Genomic DNA, 12,930 nt, shown 5'->3' with positions numbered 1-12,930 from the left:
TTCACCATATATTTCTATTTCGCAAATTTCCAAAACAGGCCCAGTTGATATGGTATCCTCAGGTGCATGATAGGTGGTTTCGATAATAATATATCTCGCTGTCCGCTTACAAGTTATCGTTACAATATTTGGAGGTACCGCAGAATTAGTCGTGTTATCTTTATAGCATGTCACTCGTTCCTTGGCTCTGGTGTCAGAAATAGAAGAGTTAGAGACGTCTAGATAAAACTGTCGGGAGCGATATGGTCTCCACTTATTGACACCTGTTAGGTAAAAAGTAAGCTTAATCAAGTTTTATTCTTAATGGTACATTTTATAAGAAAAAATTATAACAGGGTTGAATGAAGAGTGGCTTGCACTCATTCTGTGATTTTTTTTTTTCATAAATATTGAATGTATATTACAGAATAAAAAAAAAATTGCTTATTATGTTGTTTTACATTATAGAGATCTAGAGTTACAATTTAGCAAGTAATGTACAAGTATACAAACAACTTAATACATTTGTGTAACCCAATACTCTTCCCTTCACTACCACTTCCCTCCCCCCCCCCCCTTTTTTTTACTCCTGTATATTAATACAGCTTTCACAGCAAAGGAGATATGCCAATGTCTTTACGGCTGTGTTAAACTAATGTGTTTACGAAAAGGTGTTTTCTTTACCTCATTTAAGTTTTGTCTGAATGATAAATTGTTTATGTGCAAATGTAATATTTATTTCTTAAAAGCACATTATGGAATATGAAACACTGTAAACCTACTACGCAGTGCTGTTTAGGAGCGTAATGGAAATATCGGTGGATGTTTTAGATAAAAACTGCATTTATGATTAGGAGAGGAGTTTCTTTTTTTAAAAGAACTTGACCGATGTGAGAGAAAAAAAAAACAACATAAATTAGATAAACATTTCATATCATGACCACGAAGTTTTGGCAAATAAGTAATTTTTAAAATTAAACTTCTGAGAGCATTCAATGGTTACGTCACAGCAACATTTCATAAATTATTATTTTTTTTTATTCTTATGGCAACGTCGATGAAAATTTTAAATGATATTTGCACAACTACGAATAGTGATTATTAGTTCTGTGGAAAGTTTCAATAGGATTTTCAAAGCCTTTTACGAGAACATTCGAGGAGAAAACCATGTGTGAAAACATAGCTAAATTAGTCAGGTACATCAACCTTTCTTATATATATCGAATTTCCATCAATCCTTTTCCAGTTTGTTTGCCCAACGTTTTTTGACAGGACGCAAAGAACACTTCCTTGAAGTTTCAAAAAAAAAAAAAAAAAAAAAAAAAAAAACCGAGAAAGATGAAACTAAAAAAAGCCCCTTTTTTCAGTTTTCATGGCAACAGTGACTGTTAAAGACTGCAAATCTTGCAAAACATAATGACAATGAAGTTTTATCAAGATTGATCGATAAATAGTGCGGACAGCATTATTGGTCAAACAATACCAATGTGTCTATCCGACTTCGTTCGGGGTGACAAAATGATGGACAAGGGTAAAGTTTTCAACCATTTTTAAGATACTGTACAAGCAGAATTTTAGCGAGACGCAAATTTAGCGATTTATCCCTAAAAATTGGTTTATATTTTTTGCAAGCATTTGAGCGATTTTATAAGATCAATAGAGATAGCTATAACAAACGATACGGAATAAATTGTTAGCGATATTCTATTTTAGCCATCTCTGAACCCTCGCTTAAAATGCCAAAATTGAATCCTCGGTTAAAATCGGTTTTTACGGTATATGATCATTTTTATGATCAGTATAAACACAAAATATTTTGAGGTTATTTCCGTAGTTATTAAGCCACAAAAAATAAAAGTGATGTCACAATTTATGCATACTTTACTGCTCATTTTAATGATAACAAGGTTATTGATTTCCGTTAAACGGTTAATTACTTATCACATGTTTTCAGAACCTTTCAATGGACCCTCGTTTATCTTGAGGGTCTCCTGAATAGCAAACGTTGATTTTTCATTGTTAGAATTCAGTCTATCAGAGAGCTAGGAAGGATTGAATCATTTAATTAACAGATGTACGATTGATCGATTAATGTTTTACGCCGAATCGGGGATTGGCCGGTAAAATCGTGGACAAGTTGTCTAGAGTGAAAAATAATCATCACTACGTTTTAATTTTTATCACTACTCTTTAGTACAATTTTCATGAATACACATAGCAAATTTCAAATAGATATATGCTCAAATAGATAAAATATGAGATTTTATATTATATGTGATATCGCCTTAGTACGGCGCACGGTTGATAACATCAAAGTGTCTGAAACAGCGGCACGCCTCCTTTTCGTTAAAAAAAATTAAAAGAAAAGAAAAAAGATAAGCCCATTTCTTTTCGGTAATTTCATTTAATCAAGTACTTGAGTTTCCCTTCATTCCTCCATAAGCAGTTGAGTAATCAATTTCGCACACATATGCGATTTTCTGAAGATTTATTAGTGTTATGGGGGAAACATTCGCTATCATTCAACGAAACAGGCACTCATGTATTGGCGGTCTACAGTGACACCGTCTTTCGCTATTGCCAGTACATGTAGCTGTTTGTCCATATGTTTTGTTCTATCCGGGGACTCGATCAAAAAGCTTTTGCTAAGAAAATTCTTATTTCACTTGTATATTAAAGATTTAGTGATATTTTTATATATTTTGTTCTTCTGTAGTCATTTAAAACTCTCCTACGGCGTGTTTATACTGCATCTAAATCAAACTGAACTGCTCTCCGGTGCGCCATAGAATGTCGCCATTTTCCGTGTGTTCTGTTTACCACTTTCCCAACTCAAATGCTCGGGAAACTGCCAAAAATAATTGCCTTGAAATTTTCCAAAAGACGACATTATAGATATTGAATTAGAAAAAGGATATTTTTTACCCCAACCTTATCTTTTTTAATACTTTATTTCGAAATAATACTCGTGTATATTTTGTTGAAACTGACTTTATTATCGTGCCTCGAAGGACCGTACCCTGTGCACATTCAAGTATAATACAATTTTTGTTTTTGTCTATATTTTATCACAAAAGTTAATATGTACTTAAATATGATAAATAAACATTTGCTGAAAAGTTCTGATTAAATATTTTTGTTGTTTTGAAATTGTGGGCTTTAAAGTTTAGAAAAGAAAATCTTATAAGTTCCCTTCAGGTTTTTATTAGGTATGTGTTGAACATTTCATTTAGTACATAAATACTAAATGTAATATAAATATTATGCATTTGGAGACAAAATATTGCTTAATTAATTCTGATAACTTCTACGCTAAAAGTTTAGTATTATTAGGCAAAGAAATGCTACCAACTCTCTCACATGAAACTCACATCTGTAACAATTTTGTGTTGGGAATAAAATGTTTTACTGCATCTTTAAATGTGATTGAACAGTAAAGTCAGTTTAATTTACTTCCTCATTTCTCGGGGAAAAATGCACTAAGATTCATTGATTAATTGTATGTTGTTTTACGTCCCGTTCACGAATTTTTCACTCATATAGAGACGTCACCATATAACGGTGAAGGGCTTCAAATTAAGACCTTTACTCGATACTCAGTGCCATTGAGCAGTGAGGGATATTTATCGTGTCAACGCCTGCAGTGACACGGGACCTCGGTTTTCAAGCTCTCATCCGAAGGTCCCGCAACTTTCACTTCAAAGTGCCGAACGCTTGGCGAAGGAACAGTTGCTACCTATTTTTTATCGACCTAGTTCAGTCGCGGACGGGGCTCGAACCTACGACCTCCCGACACAGTGCAAGCGCTCTACCGAATGAGCTGTCGTGACGGTCCAAAATGCACTAAGAATTTAATCAAAATTTACTATGGTGACAATAGTTATGTCCCTTTCCTATAGTATTTTTCATAGAAAATTCACTATGTCCAATATAAATGCTTTCTAATCATCCCATTTTGCTAGATTTTACCACGTATATTTTGAACAGTTAAGAGTTTATTTATAACAAAACAATTACTGTTGCAACAAGTTTGATCTTATGTTCAATGATGAGTTGATTGGATTAAAATCTAAATGACATTTGACTGTCGTCATGAGAAAAGGGCCCTTATCTTTTGACGTCACGACTTCAAAGTCGCGATGTAAACACGGAAGTAATTTTTGTCGGCTGCGTTTCGTAAACAAGAAATAAAATTGGATTTCAAGGTGAAATTAAAAAAAAATTATATGAGAATTGATGCGGAAATTTGTAATAAATAATATTATTATTATTACTTAGTACATGTATTTATTCATAATTCTGTTTAGTAATAAGCATTTTACTCGATATTGCATAATTAATCCACAGGCACTTGGGGTATGGACCCCCGCCCCTTTTCCCAATTTTTTTCTTTTTAAATCTGGGGTCGAGTCACCTTTTTCCTATTTTTGTATTCTAATATGCACTGTATGTTATCAATAATGTAACTCTTTTGTCTCTATAAGCTGTTTTTAAATATATCGTTTTCGACTGATACATAAAACGATATATTTAAAAACAGCTTATAGAGACAAAAGAGTTACATTATTGATAATATACAGTGCATATTAGAATACAAAAATAGGAAAAAGGTGACTCGACCCCAGATTTAAAAAGAAAAAAAATTGGAAAAGGGGGGGGGGGGTACATACCCCAAGTGCCTGTGAATTAATCTAAACGAAATAATGAACACATTGTTAGGTACAGCGATTTATAGCAATGTCTATATACCACGCATGGCTAAAAATACTATATATTTGTTTTCTGAGCAATTTGCAAATACTTAAATTTGACTCATATGATCAAAAGGTATTCTACTTGCACGTAAATATTTTTGTTTTTCAGATAGAGAGAGAGATCAAGGCGCATATACGTGTACGCGTACTTTATAAGTGCTTCTTTATTTTGAAATCGTCTTCATTTTAAAGTATATTAGGTTATTTTAATTTTAATCTATAGTTAATCATATTGATGATATGCACAATTAGACCAGATCAGGCCCCAAGACCATAAACTGAGAACAGACTTAGGTCAAAATTTTGATATTTAATATCTTGAGTTTTTTTTAATGTATTTGCATCAAAATTTGCAATTTTATATAACATTTAAATTCAAATATATGATAAAAATTTTGTTTCATTATCAAAATTTTTTCAAAAGTTATATTGGTTTGAAATTTTGACTTAAGTCTGTTCTCAGTTTATGGTCTTGGGGCCAGGAGGAGCGTCGATTTGGGGGGGGGGGATTAATTGACAAAAAAAAATCGACGAATAAAAACGACAACCAGTAAAAGTTCAAACTAAAAAAACATCATGTTTTGGATATCGATACTTGTAACATGGGAGATTCGAACCTACTACAGCAAATGAAAGGAGGGTATAAATGTTATATAACTAATTCTATACAAAACTAACAACAAAAGAATATGCTTAGGAAAAAAATACAGAGAGAAAGTGCCACGAAAATTTTGCTAAAAATATAATTTTGAACAAAAATAATGAAATGATCAAATAAATGCATAAATATAGTAGTCTCTGATAACAATTTGTATCAATTTTCTTAAATTGTTCCGATAAAAGCTGGCTTGAAATTGAATTGCATATATGCTTTAGGAATTAAATACAGCTTATGTGGACTTTCCAATGAGCATTATACTCAACGTTGAAGAAAATAACAATTATATCGTCAGCAGTGAAATTATGCGTGAAAATATGTACATGTATGAAACAGAAGAAAAACAAATTAAACAATGGACTAGGCTGTATATAAAGAAATTACGAACTTCTAGTAAATGTAGATATGGCAACATCTTTTGAGAATAAATCACTGATAGAGGAGAAAGCACTAGCAGGAAGTGGTTATGAATGTCATAGTCTAATGTTATAAAAATGTTCTAATCATCAACGATATTAACACCAATTGTAAGCCAACAAAGACAAAAAATCTACATTTTGATAAAGATGGAAAATAAAAGCAATGGTGATGTTTCGAGCGGGGGAAAAAACGGAGGTTTTTGCGAAATTTTGTTGACCGTGAAATATGTAAGGAAGCATTTTTTTTTTTAAATTGAGTATTGAAATCATGTATGTAATAAATAAGTCACGTTCCTTGTTTAAATCTTGGACGTCGAGTCTCATCTCGATAATCCAGATATCTCGACATTTTCTGAAAGTTCCGCTTATGGCTGATGCCGGGATACTGGCCAGGAGTTTATAATTGTACCTGACTTTATGGAAAGGATTAAATAAACACACACACCTTTCTGCTTTTCAACAAAAAGAAATCTTAAAATTCCAGTCAATTCGTAACAGGCAAAAATACGAATCATGTTCTTTATTCTCGACATTCCAAGAAAGTGGTATTCTTTATAAAATGAATTGCATATTTTACTTTTAGCAGATACAAAGTCGCCTATGAAGAGATTCAGGTTAGAGCGGCAGAGTTTCAAACATACAAGGGAACATTGCTTAACTGCATCATACAAAAAACATAACATGTATAACACGTAATATTATTGCTAATAAGACATATATATTTACGTTTCATCACATCGAAATATGAGAAGCTTTGATGTCTGGTCAGCCGATGTCACGGATTAAGATGAATAATTGACCTTAATTGCGTAAAAATATATTTAAGACTTCCAAGATATTCAGTTTCAATTTCAAATAGATTTCGTCAAAATTGTAAAGCAATTATATTTCATTTCGCTCAGAAAAATCCAGCTCCGTTAAGTGTGCATATATAAAGAATAGTCAAGAGCAGTACAACCCTCTCTTTGATCAAACTATACAATGTTATTTTTTAAAGAACTTTCCGTTAATCTGAGTTGGAAACCAGACAATCGTTTACACATGCATTGTGAGTGATTAATATCTGATGAGATTTTATAAGTTCCAAGAATCCAGGGAGGTTATTATTTCAGATTGAGCGCAATGTTACAAAGAATTAAATTTTTCTAAAGGATTGAAATGTCGAGCATTAATAAGCTTAAAATATGACACGTGTCTGCCGGCTATATTTGTATATCCAGCAGGTGATAATAAGCATCTGGCAATATGATAGCGAATTGCCAAATCATTTCGACATTGAATCATTTTTACAGAAACCAATTTTCATAAAGTTTTCTTTTTGAGATTACATTAGCGACCCTTTTAAGAAATGATAAACGATTGCTGTGTCCAAGTGATACAGGAGTAGCGTCGAGAGCACAGGTGCACCCCCCCCCCCCCAAAAAAAAGTGTGGAAGATCTATATCCGCTTTTTTTTTTATTAAACATGAGTTACTTTTGAAAATTAAGATGTTAACAAGCAGTTACAATTTTCATGTACGGAAAAGCCTTACTGAAACGACAGTCCTTTGACATCAATATGTCTCTCTGTTTTACGTTACTAAGTCAGGCGAAGAAATTGAATTGTATGATGAACAATGAAAACTTATTAAACATTTGTTTAATCAGGGTATTTTTTAAAAGTTTATTTTAAAAAAATTGCTCACTCAGAACATATTTTTTATTTATGATTTTTATGAACAGAATATGCTTTAAAGAAAAAATAAATAAATAAATAAACATTATGGCGTATCTGAATATTTATTTCCCATTAGAATTCTTCGGTGATACAGAAATTACATGGAGTGTTGTGTGCATTATCCCCCACCTAACAACGTGTGTATTGTGTCGGGGAGAGGGAGGGGGCTGAGTGAATGCCTGCTTATATTAAACCAATTTTTTGTCTTTATATCGCGATTGATGTGCTGATGTCCCGCGTTACGCGCGTTGCCCTTATTTGGGTTGGATCTCTCCTCTCTCTATTGGACATCTGTGGAGTTTTATTTCTTTTTTGTTTGTTTTGGATGTTTGATATGTTTAATAAATTGGACTAGAGTATTAAATTAAAATTGTTTTGAGGCACCTTACTATAATGCTCAAAAAATACTGAAAAAATGAGATACTCTTAAAAGTTATGTATTTTTGCATTCAGAAAGGGTCAGGCTATCAAAATTTACCAAAAAGTCAATTTGTGAAATTTTGACCTTAAGGGCCCTTTTCCCATAACGGCAGTCATTTTATCTATATCAAAAATTTGACCACATGTGTTACCTTCATCTCTGAAAAATATTTTTATCCCTTGAAGTCTGTATAGGTTTCCTAAATCCACTTGAAACCAGGCTAATTGTTTAAATTCATTTACGGATGTGTGTGCACAGTAAAGGTCCCTTTGATCTTGGTTTCCATCAATGGCTAACAAAGCAATATGATATGTTGAACTTTGTGAGACTGTTGTTGTCTGTCTTCTGCTAAGATTTTCTGCAAGATAATTAGATTTTTTTTAACGTAATTTAATAACAAAAATTGCATAATCCTTTGTTTTTTAAAATGATGTTATGCTCACTTGTGTGTTTCATTTGTTCTAACTGTTCGCTATAGGATATAAAGGAGTAAATATATGTGTCGTATTGTAATTGTTGTATTAAAGGTGTGGTAGTAAATACAAAACTTACAAAATAACAGATAGTTGTCATATTGTAATTTTTGTATTTGCTACAATCAGATAAGTACAAAAATTACAATATAATATGATACATGTATGATACACAGGCACCTTTGCCACATACAATCCACATACGTGTATCATATGTGAATGATATGATTGGTTTCATATGATCATAAAAAAGAGGCATCATATGTGAATCATATGAAGCAAATAATATGATTCACATATAATTCACATATGTGAATCATATGAAAACAACTTCATATGACTTGCATATGAAAAGTTTAAGTGTGTTTCGAGTCATTTACATATGAGAATCATATGATAGGAGCATCATATGTAAATCATATGAAACAGTTATGTGTGTTCTTTTTCCACATTTATCAAAAGGAAATACACATCTTGTACACATTGAAAATCAGGAATTTCTGCTTCAGATGAAAATTCATTACATTCCAATGATCAGTTAAATATTTGTTAATATCTGATAATGATTACATAAATTTTTTGCCAAAAGTATCTTCATCAAGAGAAATAACTAATTTTACACAGTGCACATTTTAAACATTCAAAGTATAAAAACAAGTCCGTAGCATTTGTCGATACATGTATTTTACATATTCTAAGTTGAGTACAAATTATTAAGGATTTCAGCAAAAGATTAAAGGATAAACATGTATACATGTACAAATGAATAACATAATTAGATTATGTACTTTTCACAGTATTAATATATCATATGATATAAAACTGTCCATAGCAAAATTGAAATATCTGCAATAACATTAGTCAATATAATGTAATATTTATTGTAAATTTATGACAAATCAAAAGTAATTCAGATTACATGTACCTACAGCATGTTTAACGTATAAATGAGTACGAAATTACAAAGCATGTTCTCTCCATATACCAAACAAAAGATACATATAATATAGATATATACACATATATATCTATAGTTTTCATAAAAAATGCTTACATACATATGTATTTATTCATAGAGCAAGAAATATAAAATGTGAATAAATTTTTAACTATGAGATTGTACAATCAAAATGATATTCCAGCATAAATATTTTATAAAAAGCATTTGCAGGTCAAATTCTGACAAGATTAAGTACATCCTCCTCATTCATAATTCTTCCAGATATTTCCTAATTCTTTTCTCTTCTTTCTCTGTCAACTTTTCCCAGTTGTCCCCCATCTGATCTTCCATGACCTTTTTGAAAAATTCTTTGAACTGTACCCAAAATGCAAATCCACCTGCCCCCCCCCCCCCCCCCTTCTGAAAAATTTCTTTGTGGCACAGAATGGTATCTATAAATAATTTTGAAAATAAAAAATAATTCTTAAATTACAGATTAAATTCTACCTGTAATTGAATTTATTTGTCATCTGCAAACAAATGCATGCCCAATTCTCTGACAGAGTTATGATATAAAACTAATGTTATACATGTTATAGGTGTTGTGTGACACACTATAACATGTATAATGTTATTTACAAGACAATTTCACTTATGGAAGATATGCTTCATAATAAAATCATTTTTTAAAAAAAAAGCAATAACTTAAAAAAAAAATGACAATTGAATTTGGAATGTTAATTCAAATAGTATAAAATAATTCAGATTGCCAAAAATTAAAAGGATTTGGATACAAATGTATAAATAAAAATACTACAGACAAGCAGACAGGCAGAGAAACTGACATTGTGATTCCGTGATATCCCAAACTTTGTTTGGAAGAATATAACAAAGTTTGTTATACAGAGTGTAGTTACCTTAACTTTGAAGCAAGCCTAGAATCTTGGGGTTCTTCTGAGAGAGGCTGACAGTATATTGAACCTATAAAAAATATTAAACAAATATTCACACAGTAAATATTTTCTAGGCATATCTAATCCAACTAAAACTTAAACTACAAAAGAGAATGAGTACCAGTCTGTAGGTTCTCTATAGTCCGAAATACCTGACATTTTCCAGGCTTTTTTTTAACGATTTTGATATTTTAAGTGCCAGCTATTTCGGACTAATTTCTCTAGTGTTGATTTTTTTTTTTAAATAAATGTCAATAATATATAGATGTAAATAATAAATGATGTATACTTTCAACACACAATAATGTACTTATATCTTGAATGTGTTATTAAGCTGAAATTCAATTTATCACCCAGAAGTTATTGTATAGTTTTATAGTTTTTAAATAGCCATCAAGTTCTATCCATACCTTCCATATTTTAAAAGGTGCTGGATTGTTTTGTAATGTAGAAAAAATAGTTGGATTTATTTTTGATAAAGCAAAACAATGTAGAATTAAGAAGCAAAAAGAAGCAGAAATTTCTCAATTAAGAAATATTTTGTCATTATGGAGTCATTACATACATATATAACTGTAATTATTTATTGTATGTAGACCCCTATTATTTTTACCTTCGTTGTGATCATGCAATCGTCTGTCAAATCAGCTTTAGGTTCAATCGTCAGTGAAAATTTAGCTTTGGGTTCTTTGGACCAAAAAACAGCACTGTGACACTGAACTCCAGTTGCTTAATGCATAATAAAAACAAACTTTTTTCATTAGTTTGATGAAAGAACCGAATGGATAATGATCGATCTCAACATTCATTTACGTTAACTGCTATACAAAGTTTTTAATTTCACTTTCATACCAAGATCGTATATAAAGATACTAGTGTAACTACTAACAAAAGGAAAACAAGTCTGAAAAATTAGAAATGCTAAATGGTCTTTACATTCTTCAGAAACAAATCCAAAATTACTTAATGTTCACTTTGTTTATCGGCTTTTTACAAACTGCATTAATTTAACAATCATCGTACATACAAGTGATGAGAGTACTAGAAAGTTCATACTCATTTGTAACCGTAATGAAATGATCAAAACACTATGAACTAAAAGTCTTATGAGATCACTTACTTTTCCAACACCCAATACTTCTGCTGCAGCAGTGACGTCAAACATGACGTACAATTTCATCCGATAAAAATCAAAACCGGTCGGGAAATAAAATGTGGAATGATTTTAATTTTACTCAAAAAATAAACCCAACCCAAAATGTTTTAAAATGAAATATAAATTAATTTATTCTTGATCAATTTTGATTTGAAAATGCATTGTTAAAGAAAACAAATTTGAAAAAAAAATTGAGTGGGGGTGGGAGGGGGGTGTTAGTAACAAAGTAAAAATATTAGCATATTGATTCTTTTGAATAAATGTACATTTAAATTTATCCAAATATATATAATGAAATTGCAGTTCTTACCTGAGTGTAACAAAGACAAATAAAGAAACAATGTTTCATATGATTCTCATATGTTCATCCTCAAAACATGCATGTGACACATATGCAGGACCTTTCATATGTAACGGGAGAGGACACAAATGCAGCGGACCAGACCGGGATTAGAACCCCGGCCCCCTGAATCTCCAGTTAGGTGCTCTACCAACTGAGGTATCTGGCCACCGGCGATCGAACAAGTCTGACCGCCACATTCCTCCCTCCTTAAAGATCTTTGGCCCCCCCAAAGACTCCAACCCTGGCTCATCCCTGGCAGGCCTCTCACCTGTCACATCCTGGTCACGGCACCAAATGTAACGGGAGAGGAGACAAATGCAGCGGACCAGACCGGGATTCGAACCCGGGCCCTCTGAATCTCCAGTCAGGTGCTCTACCAACTGAGCTATCTGGCTGCCGGCGGTCGAATTCGTCTGACCGCCACATTGCTCCCTCTTTAAAGATCTTTGCCCCCCCCCCCAAAGACTCCAACTCTGCGACAACCAAGGTTCGAATCCTGGTCACGGCACCTTATATAACGGGAGAGGACACAAATGCAGCGGACCAGACCGGGTTTCGAACTCGGGCCCCCTGAATCTTCAGTCAGGTGCTCTACCAGCTGAGCTATCTGGCCACCGGCGATCGAACCCGTCTGACCGCCACATTGCTCCCTCTTTAAAGGTCTTTGCCCCCCCCCCCCCCCCAAGACTCTAACCCAGGCTCATCACTGGCAGGCCTCTCACCTGTCACTTCCAGGGCATGGCACGGCACCAAATGTAACAGGGACCAGTTTGTCTAGGGCTGCGTAGTGTACTCAGTCTGCCCCAAAGTATATATGAATGGCAAAATTATCTTTAAATTTACTAAGTAATACTAAGGAACAGACTAAGCCCACTAACTATGTAAAGGTACAATAACTAGTCCTGTTTTATTCAACCCAGGTTCTGAGATTCCTAGATTATTATCAACACCTTGAAATAAGAAGAAAGTTTGAATTTTTACAATTAATTTATTATAGTGATAATTCTGAATAATTTGTAGTTGACAACAAATAACAAATAAGTTTCCAAAATAATCTCAAAATGTAAACAAAAAAATGAGGTAGAAAAATAAATTATTAACTGAATAGATAATAACA

The 12,930-nt window shown here is 32.6% G+C and overlaps 1 protein-coding gene and 1 non-coding gene across 2 annotated transcripts in view; both read right to left on the bottom strand.

The window, feature by feature from the left end:
- LOC133189437 (receptor-type tyrosine-protein phosphatase kappa-like) overlaps positions 1-11,479 on the bottom strand; it is a 38,285-nt gene extending 26,806 nt beyond the window's left edge. Inside the window, exon 1 of the mRNA XM_061324809.1 lies at positions 11,435-11,479. Within this exon, the coding sequence (XP_061180793.1) occupies positions 11,435-11,479 (45 nt within the window). The remainder of the gene's footprint in view (positions 1-11,434) is intronic.
- An 874-nt stretch (positions 11,480-12,353) lies between these two features.
- On the bottom strand, positions 12,354-12,426 carry Trnaf-gaa (transfer RNA phenylalanine (anticodon GAA)). Its single transcript has one exon. It is a non-coding gene; the product is annotated as a tRNA-Phe (tRNA).
- Positions 12,427-12,930: the final 504 nt, after the last annotated feature.

The sequence above is a fragment of the Saccostrea echinata genome, unplaced genomic scaffold (genome assembly GCF_033153115.1).
Source record: "Saccostrea echinata isolate AGI-Se365-2 ecotype Australia unplaced genomic scaffold, CSIRO_AGI_Sech_v1 ptg000018l, whole genome shotgun sequence".
NCBI lineage: Eukaryota > Metazoa > Mollusca > Bivalvia > Ostreida > Ostreidae > Saccostrea > Saccostrea echinata.
This window is presented reverse-complemented; position numbering and strand designations above follow the sequence as displayed.